Source organism: Benincasa hispida, chromosome 5 (assembly GCF_027475165.1).
Source record: "Benincasa hispida cultivar pf3 chromosome 5, pf3_genome.v1.1, whole genome shotgun sequence".
Classification (NCBI taxonomy): domain Eukaryota; kingdom Viridiplantae; phylum Streptophyta; class Magnoliopsida; order Cucurbitales; family Cucurbitaceae; genus Benincasa; species Benincasa hispida.
Genome location: NC_143482.1, coordinates 58,349,648 through 58,366,954, shown reverse-complemented (window position 1 = coordinate 58,366,954; position 17,307 = coordinate 58,349,648). Strand labels below are relative to the sequence as shown.

The 17,307-nt window shown below is 30.8% G+C and overlaps 1 protein-coding gene across 2 annotated transcripts; it reads right to left on the bottom strand.

The window, feature by feature from the left end:
• Nucleotides 1-8,445: 8,445 nt before the first annotated feature.
• On the bottom strand, nt 8,446-13,520 carry GAUT3 (galacturonosyltransferase 3). Of its 2 annotated transcripts, none has more exons than XM_039032907.2 (9): nt 13,160-13,520; nt 12,376-12,428; nt 12,177-12,225; nt 11,493-11,537; nt 11,266-11,403; nt 10,868-10,999; nt 10,457-10,791; nt 9,429-10,374; nt 8,446-8,793 (listed from the first exon to the last, which is right to left on the bottom strand). In XM_039032907.2, exons 1-9 carry the CDS (start codon nt 13,223-13,225, stop codon nt 8,518-8,520), a joined length of 2,040 nt encoding a protein of 679 aa, XP_038888835.1. In that variant the 5' UTR covers nt 13,226-13,520; the 3' UTR covers nt 8,446-8,517. The 2 variants fall into 2 exon arrangements, with proteins under 2 accessions (XP_038888835.1, XP_038888836.1); XM_039032908.2 differs by having other exon boundaries at nt 10,868-10,995; nt 13,160-13,422.
• Between the last annotated feature and the right edge of the window lie 3,787 nt (nt 13,521-17,307).

Below are 17,307 nucleotides of genomic sequence, written 5' to 3'. Positions count from 1 at the left end.
CCTTGACTGAGATTGTTCGAAATTGGGTCTCAATTCCCTCACCTCCCTATCCGTTCCTTGAGTACATGATGAACTCGATGAGCTACTACCCCTTCTTGACTTAGGTTTAGGCCCCAACCTAGGCCTTTTGAATATCCGGGTCATCTACCCAAAACCGTCTCACAAATTTCATCCCCTGTTAGTGATTGGGAACCTTCTGGAGTGGGGTTGGATTGTAATTCTAACGTTTGATTCTGGACATATTAATTAAATGTGTAAGTATGAGTGACTGAAGTTAGAAATGAAAAACAAGACGAAAGTAAAACAAAAATGGTTACATGTGCATTTTCAGTTGCCTGATTCACGAACTTGTCACCTTTAAAGTGTGTTTCTCTAAATAGATCAACACATCTTATTTCTCGATCTTCCTTTGCCTGCAGCTCTAATTGTATTTGCAGGAACGACTTCGACCCGCCTACGTGGTCGAACAATAATTTCTCTCTATTCTTCCTATTCGTCTTTGAGTTTCTTACATTCGAACAAAAAAAATAAAAAGATATTCTATAATAGTAAATGAAGTAAATGATACATGCCCTAAATTATTCCAACTTGAAACACTTCACTCTCGAATCGGTCACACTAAAAATATCAATTTTCTGATCTATTCTTAAGCTAGCTAGGCAAGTTGGCATGTGCTTGCTCAGGATTGCCACATTTCCTATAATGTCTGTGCAAATATGCTCTGAATTCTTTGAAGAAGTTTTGCATTTGATGTTCTATAAAATGATTAAGTGGTTGACTCGATAAATTAAACACAAAATGAGGCTACTAAAGAATAAATGAAGAATTAGTATATATGTTGTTCATGGTTATTAGCCTACAATTGACTCTAAAAGAATAAACTTATAACTTACCAACAATTGACTCTTAGCCAATTCTATAAACTCGTTTGGAACCTCAGGAAAAGTTTGACATCGTACTGGAAATGCAGATCTGACGACGACACCAATCACATTATTAAATCGTACCGAATGTTGAGAAATTGGCTTCGTCTCCCCCTCATTTATCACAATTGGAATTCTCCCGTGTTTTTTGACGTATTTTTCCAACTCGATGTTCCGCGAATGCTTTCATTTCCTCCGAGTGGATACTGAGCCACTATCTAAGGAATAAAAAATTTAAAACAGTTAGGATGTATTTCAGTCAACTAAATATATTCCAAAATATATTAACCTGAAGTATCACTCACAGAAGATCTCGTTTTGTCTAGATATATCTCTTGCTCCTAGAATTCTTCATTAGCCTTCTGTTACTTTATCTCCCGATGACGAATTTACATGTCGAAAGAGCCTCTTTTTCTTGTAGTGCCAATTTAAATATTAAAGTTTATTTTGAACGCATCAAAGAACTATTATGTTAGAGATTGTACTTGTTATACTGAAATTGATACAAATACAAAGTTCAAATTCCACGAAACAAGTTTCTCCCGATGGTGAGATAGTAGAAGTATAGAAAATACTAAAATCAATGTTTTGAACATCCTAAATATAAGTGAGATAGTAGAAGTATAGAAACAAAATTGAAATTTAAATCAAATATGAATTATAGTAATATTCTACCTATCAAATATAAGTAACTATGTATTACCAACCTAAGCAAAGCTACATTCCGGGGTCATCCCCATGTTGATCGAAAAGTGGCGATATAATAGGATAGACCTTTCTGGGGTCATTCCTATAATGATCAAATAGAATTTCTTAGACCTTTCTGAGATCATCCCCATGTTGATCGAGAAGTGGTGATATAATAGGGTAGACCTTTCCAAGGTCATCACTATGTTGATCAAATGAAGGTTGTTAGACCTTTCTTGAGTCATCCTCATATTAATCGAGAAGTGGTGGTATAATAGGGTTTATTTAGATCTTTCAGGAGTCGTCCCTATGTGTGTCAAGGAGATGGTTACGTATCGAGGCATTACTGCAAGAAAAAATGAAACAAAAAAGATTAAGAAAAGGGGGGAAAAAGAAAAGAAACAAAAAAATGAAACAAAAAATATTAAAAAATTAAAAAATGAAACAAAAAATAAAATAAATAAAAAGAAGAAGAAGAATAAGAAGAAGAAAATAAAGGAGAAAAAGAATGAAACAAAAAAGATTTTTTAAAAAAAAAAAAAGAAAAGAAGAAGAAAAGAAAGGAGAAAAAGAAAGGAGAAAAAAAAAGGGAAAAAAAGAAAGAGGAGAATAGAGTAGAAGTGGAAGATGAGAATGAGATAGATGTGTGTGGTGAGCCCTATTTATAGAGGCCAAGATGGACTCAAATTTCTAATTTAATTTGGATTTCCTACTAAAATTTTGTCTTTCTAAAAGATTTTGATAAGATTTGAATCAAAATATCTTAACTTTTTAAATTTTAATTTAAGATTCTTGGTGGGTTTGAAATGATTAGCATTAAATCAAATGATATAAAAATCCATTTACATCAATTTTAAATTTGGGCATATTCCAAATTTTATCTCATATTCAAATTAAATTTAGTTTTTATCCTCAATCCAAATCAAAGTACGGATAAAACCTCAAATTTATTTCAAATTAAAATTTAGTCATATTCTAAATTTTATCGCAAATTCAAAACAAGTTTAGCTTTTATTATATTTCCAAATCAAATTGTGATAAAATCTCAAATTAAAATTTGGTCATATTCCAAATTTTATTTAAAAATATCAAATTGTTCAACTTTGAGATTAAATTATATATAAAATCTCAAATTAAAATTTGGACATATTCCAAATTTTATTCCAAATCTAAATCATCCAAATTTAGATTTTTATCCTCAAGTCAAATTAAATTGGAGATCAAATCGGTAAAATTCAAATTTGGGGCATCTCCCAAATTTTATATCAAATTCATCCAAATTTAGATTTTTATCCCTATTTTCAAATCAAATTGGGGTAAAATCTCAAATTAAAATTTGGTCATATTCCAAATTTTATCTCAAATTTGAGTTAAACATATGTAATAAATTCATAGCTTGACTGACACATCAATTGAGATCAAATTCAAAAATAAATATTTCAACGTTATATTTTTTTTTTAAGATTTATCAACCCATATATGTGCATAAATCTTGAAAAGGGTATTTGTTGAATGAGTCCAAATTGAAGTTGAAGATAATTTCTGATGACGCCACATGATTTCATCATAACCGTTGAATCAGATAAGATTAATTTGACACAATTTGATATTATTGTTTCGGTTAAAGTCCAACTAAGCCCAAAAGTGGTTGAATTTGACCCAAATATCAAATCAAGCCCAAATCCAATTAATTGGGCCCAAAGGCCAAACCCATGGACCACCAAGTCCAGGTCCAACTAATCAAGCCCAAGGGCCAGACCCATGGACTAACCAAACTTAAGCTCACGAGACCCACTAGAGAACTCTATAAATAGAGGAGCTCTCTTCATTTAAGGAGGTGAGCAAATCTACACTTTAGAGGACCTAGTGAGAATTCTCGACTACACTTGATGACTGAAGTCCTTTGAATGTACAATCATTCTTCCAAGACTTTAAGCTCAAGAACATCCACACGCTTCACTTCTATACATCAAGCGTACACATTCAATTGAGAGAGAATCAAATGATCAAGTACTAGAGATCAAACCACATCGCATCAAATCAACATTAACACCAACTCAAGTTCAGCTCCATGAAACAAGTTTCTCTGGAAGCCTCGTGCAAACACTAATCCTCCAAGAAGATCATCAAGCCAAAAGGCTGATCGAAGATCAACAGTCTTTGAGACCGATCAAGAAGATCAACAGTCCCAAAGGTCGAAAGAATATCATCAAGCCCGAAGGCCGATCATCTAAGAAGATCAGCAAGCCCAAAGGCCGATCATCCAATAAGATCAAAAGCTCAAAGACTGATCATCCAAGAAAATCAACAAGCCCAAAGGCCGATCATTCAAGAAGATCAAAAATCCCAAAAGTCGATTATCTAAGAAGGTCAACAAACCTAAAGACCCATCATCTAAGAAGATCAACCAGTTTAAATATTAAAGTTTATTTTGAACCCATCAAAGAACAATTGTGCTAGAGATTATATTTTCTATACTAAAATTGATACAAATACAAAGTTCAAATTCCACGAAACAAGTTTCTCTAGAAATCTCGTGCGAACACCGGGGATTCAACATTAATTTTAAGAATTAATTAATATCTTAGATATCTTAGATAAATACCTATAAAACATATCAAATTAGCATCTTTTAATCTTAATATGAAGATGAACACTAATAATAAAATCTATAACTTAATTTGAAAGTTAAAACAATGTAATTATAATTTAAATTACTTTTATATTCTTTATTTACAAAAGTATTGATGATATCGATATATTTATAAAATAAAAATATCTATATTGATATCAACATCAATATCAACGTCAATATTTTAATCCTCCTACCTAATTAACTTGTTTCTTTCTAATATCAAATAGAAAATTTTCCCTCAATTCCAAATCCCAATCATCCCAACCAACATGAAAATTCTTATAGCAACCCTTAATTTCAAAGCAGGAATATAAAGTTTAAAGTAGTTGTTAAGGACCCAATCAATTGTCCCAATTCTTATCATTTTTATCATTACGTAAGTTTGAAGGCCCAATTTTAACATTTATATAAATTTGAAGGTTCAATTTTTATCATTTGAGGATCTAATTCTACAACTATTGTAAGATTGAGGAGTCTAAATTTGACATTTGTAGAAGTTGCCAAGTACAGAGCCTAAGAAGTACGGACACTTTAAGTTTGGCTAGCGTGTCCGTGTCCAACACGTGTCAAACACTTGGATACTCTGACAGTTGTTGGACACGTACGAAGCACTTGTTAGTACAACAAATGTGTTAGACATGTAAAGAGCACTTGTTAAGTAGATTAAAAAGACACATATGACAAAAATAATAAATTTTGAGTGTGAATTATGTCAAACTAAGTTTTTTAAACATTCAATCTATTTAATTTGAATTTTCTTTTGGTATAATAATGATACATATTTTTAAAATGTATATTTTAATAAATATGTCCTTGCAGTATCGTATTCCTATCCAGTATTTATATTTGTGCTTCTTAGTACGAAGCTCAAGATAAATTATAAATAGACAATGAATTAAATCGTTTACTTGTAAAAGATACATGAATTTCAAGGCAAAAAACGAGTTGGCAAGGAGAGGTTATACTGTTGTGTCTTTCATTTGGTACTCTAATATTTTAAATTGGTTAATTTCTTGGGAAATTTGAACCTCTAACTAATTTAATAATTACTTTACATGAATTTAATTATTAAAATGTATACCTTTCTTAAAATACATATTAAATTTAAGGAAAAAAATCTCCCCTTTTAAAATTACTATTTTTTGTCCATAGAAATAAATTTATTTAAAGTAAAGTTAGCATGTACGTTGAATTATTAAATGATCCAGTTTAGTTAATATTTAGTTTAAATGTAAATTTGAATTAACTAGTTTTTAATTAATATTTTAAAATTAATTAATAAATGATCTTATTTTCTTGTAAAGTTATAAATAGTCACGTTAGGGTGGTAATAGAAAGCCTAAATACCTGAATTAGAATATTGTTTTTTTAATTAGAGAGAGTTATTTCATCAAAGGGATAAACTTCCCTTACTACATCATGTGATATATTTTTACTTTATAATTGAAGTTGTTTCATTTTCATTTACTAAAGGTTAATCCATATCTATAAAACTAGTTTTCCACACGTGTGCGTTGCACGTGACTTTTTGTTGATGCGTTTGTAATGGAGAAAGCTACATTATTATTTTGAGTTGTAAGTCTCCTAATGTGAAGGGTGTCTCCTTTGCTTTTTTTATTAAAAAAATAATTATTATAAAAATAACTAAAAAGTAATAATAGTAATGAGAAATACCTTAAAATTATAGAAAAACTATGCACTTGTGATCTAATAAACGAAAAATAAAAAATTTCTAATAGTACTTTTATGTCAAACCCTAAATATTAATTTTAGGGAGTATCATTAGTTTCTTTAAAATAAATAGAATAAAAGATTGTTCATACTATACCATTTATTTTTCATTTATTCATCAATAATTATAAATGAATTTAAGCCTTCAAAAATGCTCATAAATGATTTTTAATTAATGTTATTAGTGTATAAATAATTTTTTTTATTTGTATGTTTTTTGAGAAAAAAAAAAGGACATTTGTACTCTTTTTTTTTTTTTTATTGTTATGCAATAACTTTAAACAATAAAGATAATCTAAGAAATGTTAAAAAAAATGTCCCACTTGACGTTTTTGTAATATCAAGTGTCATTGTTCTTAACATTTAGTGTTCAAGAATATCGGGGTTCTTGACAAAGTAAAATCGTCAAGAACATTAACACTTGACATACTTGAAATGTCAAGAATATGGGTTTTCTTGACAAAGAAAAAACGTCAAGGTATTTTTACTTTACTCAATATGCGAAAAATGTCATGAATATGGACGTTCTTGATAAAAATCTCTTAACATTTTCTACTTCTCAAATATATTTATATCTTGACACATTTAACTTGTCAAGTTTGTTTGTATTTTTTTAAAATTTTTAATATAGATGTCTACTTATAAATTGCTCATGTATCTTGGTTCAATAATCGCATGTAATATATATATATATATATATATATATATATATATAGAAGCCCTAATTCTCGAAGAAGGCTGAAAAGGGGGCTTGATTTTGGCTATGAAAAGGAAGAAGAAAGTGTTGATGGAGCGCTTAGTCTGAGAATGTGTTGAACAAGAAATGTAAGTGAGAATGAGGGAGAAATATATAGGAATTTAATAATAGAGGCATTGGTTTAACTATTGTTCCTTGTAAAACTAACGGCTACTTTTTTAAACAAATTGAAATGTGTTTTCCTTTTAATTGATTTTTTTTTTTAATTATACAGATTTTTAAAAGATATATTAACATTCTTTTGTTTAATTTTTAAACCAAATAAATCATGTACAGCAATTAAAGGCTTCTTTTTCATTTTTCCTTTTCTTTTTTAGTTTATAATATTTAAAGTTTTCATCTTATCAGAGAAAAAAAAATTAAACTTTTATAAGAATTATAAAAATTTGAAATGGTTGTATTAAGAACAAATAATAATTCCTAATTAATTTTGGCTTATATTGAAAAATTATAATTAAATTTATTTGATTAAAAAGAGAAAAGAAAAAGATGATGAATTAATCAATTACATTGTTTTTTTAATTCAAATAATTAATTACATTGTTGTGCGTTTGTTTGAAGATGTTTATTATCTTATGTAAAATAAAGTTTATTATCATATTATAAGTGATTTCATTAAACATTTTAGTATGCCCTTTTTTTTTATTAATGATTAATACTAATACATTTTAAGATGTCGGTTGAATTTAAATGATGTATTAAACATGGGAGTTCTTTTTTCTTTAACAATGTGAAACGTTCTCTCTTGTTTAATGGTCACTATTGGCACATAGTTGGCTTACATTTTTTTTTTCTTTTTGATATTCTAATTAGATTTTTATTGCCAATATGAACGTAGCTCAACCAGCATAGTGTTTGTCCTATCAATTTCAAGGTTAGAAAAAATATATATATGTAAAATGTGGAATCAAGTCTTTAAATCAAGGTTAACAATATAATAATCAAATATGATGGTAGAAAAATCATTTTTGAACCATTTGTACTTTTAAGTTTTTAACAATGCCACTAATATAATTTTTAAATTTTTGTTTTTAAAATACAAATGCCTTAATGGATCGATTTTTATTTTCAAATATATATATAACTTTGACGCACACAATAAGTATAGGAAGCAGAAAGGTGACCCACAGTCTAATTAGTTGGACTTCATCAATTATGTGATTTTTAGGTTGAAAATCCTCCTTTTATGTCTTCTTCATGCTAATGTTGATGGTTGTAGCCCTTTAGGTTTGTTGAGTCCTTAACGTTATGGACAGTTTTGATTGAAACTAGATCAATCCCATTATTTCTAATAAATCTAATCTGACCATCATCATCAACTAAAAATTAAGGGAGGTTTTAATCAACTTTATAGGTCGGTGTTAAATAACTCAACTCCACCGACTTCAATAGACACTATTAAAGTTTGCATATTTATAAAAATAAAAATAAAAATAAACTTCATATTTCTTCATTTCTCTCTTTTACATTTATCGACAAACTTCATCTTTCTTTCTCTCTTTTGCACATTTATCAAGAAACTCAAACTTTACACTTCAGATATAGACTTCCTAAAACAACTAAACAAACATGCATTCTGAACAAAGACTTGTTAACTCTAATATATTAACTTCATACTTCAAAACTCAACTCACGCACTAAACACCCACTTCACTAGCTTCCCTGTCCTCATATTGTGCTTCTTTGGCAGTCGATAAAGGAAATCTTAGGACTTGAACAGAAAAAATGATCTACTTCATTTCTTTCTATTGAAAAATTTAATGAAAAAGAGGAGAAAAAAATTGTTATTCACTGATGTTACAAAGCTGGAGATAAGGGTTTCCAAACATCACATATTTAGACCAGTATGACTTGTACTTGGAAACAGCTAAATCTAACCAAGGTTTGTAGTTTCCATTGTAATGGATAACTGCAGCATTCTCTATTTCTGTGACATTGAGGGCGGGGTCGTATCCGAGACCTAGCACGTGCCACCCTCTATCTAGTGGATAAGTAAGATTGTAAAAAGTGATCAGGCCTGGAGGCAGCGACCCGAGTTTCCACAGAGTTCTATCCTCATTCTGCACAGAGTTTATTCAATTACCATCCAAATGTGTTTGATTAAGAGAAAAGAAGAAGTATGTGCATGGGAAATTGGAAATAAACTTGCCAGTTATATGATAAAATGTCTAAGATATGGATTCCATGTCTAAATAAAATAAGAGTTTTCCTTTTTTTTTTTTTCCTTTTTGAAAAAGGAAATATAACATTTCATTGGAAAAATATTAACCTTTAAGAGATGAGAGAAACTGAGAAAAACAAAAGAAGACAATACAATTGAGATGACATAAAGAGAAAACACCAAAAAACAAAGACTTCAACTTAACCACCCAAAGCTAGTGAACACATAAACTTTAAAGACAGAGCCAACTGAAGAGCAAATGAGGAAAGAAGTCCTTTTAAGACCAAAAGTGCGGATCCATTAAAGTTTATGCTTGAAAAAGTAATATAACAAATTCATTGTCTAATCTACTCCAGCTTAAAACTTTATTCCTTTGCTATTAAATATTCATATTGCATTTAACAAAAGTTTTGGGCCACTTGTTTTTATGATACCAGACCAAATACGTGGGTTAGAACACAAGCTAAATAGGCATACCACATGAAAATCAAAGCAGTTTAGAGGCAAGCAGAAACAGGATTTAGTATGATTTACCATATCTTGCCAGTAATGGTAGATTCCCGTCATGTTTCGTTTTCTCCATTCCTTCAAGTCAAAAATATTCATGCCGAATGCCCAACCACATGCATTTGGATCAAAATTCTCAGAAATCTTTGGATTTGAGAAGTTGAGATATTTGTCAAACCTATGAAAGCTTTCTTTACAGGTCTCCACTGCCCCATTCACCATACCTTTTAGATCAATGGACCATAACGGCGTTAAATCCTTCTGAACTACGATATCGTCATCCAAAAATAGGATCTTGTCCAACTTTGGATACACTTCAGGGAGGTAGAATCTAAGATGATTCAGCATGGACAGATATTTTGGATTCCTATACTTCAGATTATCCATACCAACAGAAAGGGAAGAAGGATGATTTGCCTTGAAGTAATACTCTTTAAGTCTTGCAGATTCAAGTTGTCGGAGAACAGAGCAGTAAGAGGAATTCAACCACTTGAAATCATCAATATTTTGAACTTGGATTGTTGCTTTCGAGGGAGAATTAACAAGAAACCACATTCTCATAGCAGCAAAATTCAGCTTATCTGTGACAATATGGAAAACATGTTTCTCAGGTTCCTTAGCATGTAAAACCGTGGAGTTGACTACGACGGACGTTGCCAACACATTATCTGAGAAAATAGCATAGTGATACAGAGAAGGATTTTCAGTCTTTTCTCTGTCAATATTATGATTAAGATGATGACCCTGAAGGAAATAGTCTCCTGCAAGCTGTAAAGGGAGGCAATGCAAGGATTTAGGGACTGTTTTGGCTGCAAGCTGAGTCAAGAATGCACTCTTTTTCTTTTGGGCATTCACATTGTCCTCAGTTGATTGCAGCATGGCTCTCAACTTTCTCGACATAATAAGACAATCATACAGTTCGTCTTTGGCCATTGCAAGAGCATGGCCCATGGCTTTTGCTCGATCTAGTGCTCTACAGAAAACAAGAACATTACATGAACACCAAGTAAAATAGGAAAGTGGTGACAGGAATAGAGTATGAAGCTTTCTAAAACCTTGGATGAAGCCCAGCATCAGAATTTGCTTCCCCAATGGCAAGTTGACTTTCTCTGCAGTGTTTCATTAGAGTATCGTATAGTCCGGTATCATTCTTTGACCTGGCTATATTTGCATATGCTTTGGCCATTATGATCTGATCGCGCATAAGTTTCAAGGTGGAATCAGATTTTGGGTTTTCAAAATCCTTCCTCCAAATGCTGTACTTTCCCTTCACTGTAGTGTCAAAATTTTTAGACCGTTCAATAGCAGCAACTGCCATCTGATTGTCTATCTCTTTATCTTCTCGAATCAAATCTGCAGCTCGTAAAGCCCTCCTCTCCAGTCGCATTGCCTGAAGTAATAAAATATTAAAAACTACTTCAAATTACCAATATAGGTATGCCAAGTAGAAGTATCAGAAAAATCACCCGTCGTTTCAGCTTCACTGGATTCATTGATGATAAACGAGAAAATTCAGCTTCACCTTCTCCAGGAGGATGGTCATCCACAGAATGCTCCACCTTTTCTTTATTCTCCTTCCTGGAAACTAATGGGTCTGTCTGAAAGGAAAGAATATATGAATTATATTTTACATGAGCATATGCACCAGGCAAATATTATCGACCACTATGATAGTTTTGTGAGCAACAACAAAAAGAGGAAAAGAAACATTGATCATTGATGTTATACCTTGAAAGGATTATGGAAAGTTAGAATCTAACAAAAACAATAATACGCATAATATAACATGTTTAAACCCCATGCATACTATCTAAACAGGAGCATTCAAGAGGGACTTAATCAGCTTCAAAAATATTCACAGTACCTGGGAACTCAGTGGCTGATGGTGGTTTCCATCCAAAGAATTTTCCCATATCCATGAGGCAGACAAATCCTTCAATTTGACCTTTCCGAGACGAAATGCCCCAGAAGGATCACTGTAGGCTGCAATTATGTCAATATCCTGTTTGAAACGAATGATACAAACATAAACATTGTAAGTGTTAAATGCAAAGAATATTGTAATTTATGAACTTCATAACAATTTAATACCTTATCATCTTCATTGGTGCTGATTCTATTTGTTGTATCTTGCTCCTGCATGCATTTGAGTTGGTCAATAGGTACATGAACTTCTGAAAGCAGAAAGCTTATAAATGAAATAAAATTAGAATCGAGAGTATGACAAGGATCCCACAATTAATTGATGGAATTATTTTCCACTAGGTGTGATGGGAGGAAGAAACTAAACTCGTCAAAAACATAACTTCATCAAGGAAGGCCTCTAATGACATAAGTACTCAGCCTTCAATTTGGGTAGAATAAATTTTTTTTAACCATCTCTCTATTTCAAGTAAACAATTACAACGAGGACATGATTAGCAAAACAAGTCATAGTAATACAGGTAGGATAAAACCAAAAAAACCTCATAAGCCCTTGGAATGACCAATAGATAAGAAACCATATGTAGGCATGCATATTGCCAAATGTTATTATTGCCAAAGTCATAACACCAGAGTGTAAATTATGTCATATACTAAACAATGTTTCCATCAACCTAAAGGCTGATAGGATATTCTGCTAAAAAAATCTAAAATAAAAATAAAAATAAAAAGTTCAGTGCAAAAATGCATACATACAAACATCAAATAAAAGGATATTACTGACAAAACAGAACAATAGAAAATAGGATAGGAACATTAGATGCATGTGCCACAAGGAGACAAGTTCGATACCTCTCCATCTCCACATTGAACACATTGATACATAGGCTTCCCATCTTGACTGCAGCACATACAAAATCAAGCCTAGTCAATGTTTATCTATCAGATGGAAATCACCATCCAAACATGATAATCATGGAAAAACCAATACACAATTAAATGAAGAAATAAGAAATGGCCGGCATAGAGAATTTTTCAGAAATCTTCTTACGTGAGAGAAGCATTGGATGCATCCGCTCCAATGAGACCAACGTGAGATACAACCTGCATCGAAAATTAGGCTTAAACTGCATCCATATGGAAGACGAGAAATGATATACATGGCAACTACAATCTGATCATGTGAAGGAATTCTTCTAAATTCAGAAAAATAAAGATACAAGAAGAGAAACTCTATTACGAAAAGATTGCGACACAACAGACAAACAAACTTAAGATCAGCTGGTTCATTTCACTAAGGAGCAAACAAATCTCTAAACAGACACAAAAGTTAAAAAGAAAATCCCAAAAAGTATCAAAACAATCGGCATCAATCAACAGCAAACGGAAATAGATATACAATGACAACTGCGATCTAATCATGTGAATGAATCCTTCTAAATTCAGAAACATAAATATACAAGCAGAGAAACACTATTACGAAAAGATTGCGACACAACAGAAGAACAAACTTAAGATCAGAGTCAACAGTCTGGTTAATTTCACTAAGGAGCAATCAAATCTCTAAACAGACACAAAAGTTCCAAAAAGTATAAAAAAATCGGCATCAATCAACAGGAAACTACTCCAAAGGCCGCTAGAAAAGATAATCTCAAGACCTCGTCAAGGTCTACGAAAAATTCAGCAAACAATCGCCACAGTACCGAATGAGAAGGATCTTGAAGAACATATAAAAATTCACTACCACATTTCAACTAAAAAGAACAAACAGAACAAGAAAAAGAAAATAAAAAAAGAACAGGTAGTACTCGCGAATAGGAATCGAAACTAGTTACCAGAAAGACGCAGAAGATAGACAGAAGATTCAAGCTGAGAGAAATTCCTTTTGGGAGAACTTCCATGGAAGAAATTTGAGTGTGAAGATCAATTGCTTATTGGTTCTAAGTAGAATGAACGCAGAATCTTCAAGATTCAGTTCATCTTCATTGGCCAGCGCGGGACTGACATGCGGAACTCCATGAGAGCGCGTTTCAAAGTCGGTAGATCAAGAAGAGAATATGGAAAATGGAAAATGAAATTGGGAAATTGGGAAATCAGCAAAAATATGATACATTTGAGGGGGGACAAATGAATATTGAAATGTCCAATAATAATAATTTACTATTGTTATTTTTTTTTTAATAATCTATTTGTTATAATATAAGCCATGATAATTTTGGTACATATATGCAAAATTCATACCCATCATTCTTGATTTTACCGTAATTCATCCCTCCATTAAATATATATATATTAGGGTTAAAAACCAAATTCATAATCACTTTACTTGTTTTAAGTGATTTTGAATGAGTATGAATGTGTTTTGGCTTTGGTTTTATGCATGTTTTCAGGTACTGTGCTACTATTTTTTATCTCGTAACTATTTTTCAATTTTTAAATTAAAAAATTCTGATATTTTTATACTTATTTTAGATAATTTTAAATGGGTTTACACATATTTTAGTAGGTTTTTTACCTACTATTTTTTATCTCGCAATCAGCTCGCAATTATCTTTCAACTTTCAAACTTGAAATGGTTAACTCCAAAATATATATTTATATATATATATATATATATATATATTTGTTTTAGGTGATTTAGGATAAGTATAAACATGTTTTAACAAGTTTTTTAACTACTGTCTTTTATCTCGCGACCATCTCGCAATTATCTTCCAACTTCCAAACTTAAAAGATCGAACTCCATATCATTTTTATACTAGTTTTAAGTCATTTAGAATGGTTAGGAACATATTTTAGCAAGTTTTTTTTTTTTATCTCCCAATCATCTTGCAACTATCTTTCAACTTTCATACTTGAAATGTCTAACTTCGAATCATTTTTATATTTGTTTTAGTTCGTTTTGGGTTAGTTCACACATGTTTTGTCAAAGATTTGTTCTAGATGTTTGTTTTTTTAATTTTTTTTAAATATTACCATTGAATTTTTCGAATAATATACATAAATATTGAGATATTCGTCTTTCTTTTTTCTCTCTCATCCCATACTCCACCGTAACATGGATCATCCTTCAATTATCGCGAAGTTCTTATTTGTCCCAAAAGTCTTCTTTTTAGAAAGTAATACCAAAAATCCTTAATACCCTAATATATGTTCCATTTTCGGCAATTTTTCTTATATTTTATATTATTCTTTTTTTCTCATCTCAATTTGCTCGATAAAATATTGGTAATACCAATGTTTAAAAATGTCCATTTCGACAGAAATATCAAAGCCTTAATCTTACAGAGATTTTGATGTAAACATTTCTAAAAGAAGTATAAAAATCAAAAAATCAAAAAAAATAAATTTAAATAAATAAATAAATATTATATTCTTTTTAAACTAGTTAACATATGTAATTTATACTATATTTACATTAGTAATATTTTGTTGCTTATTTTTTACGTTTAATAGTTTTTTTTACAATACAATGGAAATACGATCCCTCGCGTCGATATCGAATCTATAAGAACGTAGAAATATCGATGAAAATATCGACAAGTAGATGAAAATTTAATATATGGGCAATATAAAGAAGAAATATATATATATACACACACATATCACATACATACATTGGGTGTAGAATTCGAATAGTAATTAGTATCTTTATCATCTAAATTATTTTTACATAGATAGTGATAAATGAAGGTTTGATGTAATTAATTGTTGAAAATCCAAATCTTTAGTATATAGCTTATATATTTTTAACCAAATTGAACATAGTTCAATTGGTATACAAGTGTGTTAGTAACCACGAGATCTTAATTTGAATCTCCCTACTCTCAATTGTACTAAAAAATTTGTTCTATGTGCACCAACTTAAACAACTATTAAGCTACATTCACTAAGCTCTATATGTTGAAATTCGAATTGAGATGAGTTTTCAAGAGACAAATTGATGGAAAATAATATAAATGGTCTAATTGGTTGTAGTTCAAATACTAAAATCAATGTTTTGGACCTCCTAAATATAAGTGAGATAGTAGAAGTATAGAAACTAAATTGAAATTTAAATCAAACATGAATTATAGTAATATTCTACCTATCAAATATAAGTAACCATGTATTGCTAACCTAAGCAAATTTATGTTGGGTTTTATGTCCTGAAACTCGTGATTTGTAAAACAATAAACTTATTCTAAAATTTAATAAAGTTATTATTAAAGTTTGATTCAATAAAGATGTTATTGAATTTATGAATTGCTTATTTCGTTTTAGAAATAAATCCAATAAACTTAGATTATAGTGATCAAGGTGCTTTGAAGTTGAGTTTGTGAGTTTTTCCAAATTTCTAACATTTTCCATTTGGAATTTGGAATTTTGAATTTCAATTTCAAAACCAAAATCAATTTTTAATTTTTAATTTTAATTCTTTAATTAAAATTAAAATTTTAATAATTTTATAAAAATAATTCAATAATTAATTTTTCTAATAAAATTAAATAATTTTATTAATTTTATTAATTTAATATCAAATATTAAACTAATTTGTCACCAAATCCATCACCATGAATCCCTATTCATGAAATTAATATTTAAATCATATTTATATATTAATTGATTCCCCAATTACGTTTATTCAAAGTTAAATGTGTAATTATATCACATATAATTACTAATTCCCTTAATTCGAATTTAAACGTTTCAAATCAACTTATCACGCTATTATAAGGCTAATTCCGTTTGTGAGCTAGTAGGGGACTAATGGATCTACAGATCATAGGCTCTAATGATCAGAGATTAATTGGCTAAACTCAACTCAGTAGTTACACTCCCCTTACTATAGATATATTGTGTCCACTCGATATAACTATGTGTTGGTGCAAAATCCAAAGAAGTTAGAACATCGTTCAAAGATATGCCTATTTGTAGACTATCCCAAAGAGACAAAAGGTGGTTTCTTTTATGATCCTCAGGAAGATAAAGTATTTGTATCAGCAAATGCAATATTCTTGGAGGAAGACCACATTAAAAATCATCAACCTCGTAGTAAGCTAGTATTAAGTAAGATAACCAAATAAACTACAGATAGATCAACAAGAGTTGTTGATCAAACAGGTCCTTCAACAAGAATTGTTTGTGGAACTGGTACTTCACATCCTTCTCAAGAGATGGGAATGTGTTGACGTAATGGGAGGGATGTGCAACAGCCTGAACGGTACATTGGTTTAACTGAAACTCAAGTCGTCATATATGATGATGGCTTAGAGGATCCATTAACTTTTATACAAGCAATAGGTGATGTGGATAAAGTAGAATTTCTAATTCTATATGTTGATGATATTCTACTCATTGGGAATGAAGTAGAATTTCTAGTTGACATTAAGATATGGCTAGCCACGCAGTTCCAAATGAAGGATTTGAGAGAAGCACAGTATATTCTTAGGATCCGAATTGTTCGGAACCGCAAGAACAGAACGATAGCTTATATAAAAAAGATGTTGTCTCGATATAAAATGTAAGATTCTAAGAAAGTTATGTTGTCTTTTAGGCATGGAATTCATCTATTTAAGGAACAGTGTCCTAAGACACCTCAAAAGGTTGAGGTTATAAAACGAATTCCATATGCATCAGCAGTATAATGTATGTCATATTGTCTACTTGTCCCAAGTATGCTATGCAGTTGGAATTGTTAGCAGATATCAGTCCAATCCTGGATATGATCATTGAACTGTCGTTAAAAACATCCCCAAGTATCTTTGGAGAACGAGGGGCTATATGCTCGTGTATGATGCTAAGGATCTGATCCTTACTGGATACACTGATTCTGACTTTTAAACCGATTTAGATTCTAGAAAATCTACTTCGGGGTCAGTATTTACTCTGGACGGAGGAGCTATAGTGTGGAGGAGTATCAAGAAAAGTTGTATTGCTGACTCCACCATAGAAGTTGAGTATGTACACCGAAGAGACGTGATTTTCATGCAGATTGCCTCTG

What these genes read in the sequence shown, in the direction of transcription:
- GAUT3 (XM_039032907.2), bottom strand. Translation starts at nt 13,225, where the DNA reads ATGGAAGTTCTCCCAAAAGGAATTTCTCTCAGCTTGAATCTTCTGTCT. An exon ending in GCATCCAATGCTTCTCTCAC is followed by an intron (nt 12,226 to 12,375) that starts GTAAGAAGATTT and finishes TATGTGCTGCAG; the next exon opens with TCAAGATGGGAAGCCTATGT. An exon ending in CAGTGAAGCTGAAACGACGG is followed by an intron (nt 10,792 to 10,867) that starts GTGATTTTTCTG and finishes TTATTACTTCAG; the next exon opens with GCAATGCGACTGGAGAGGAG.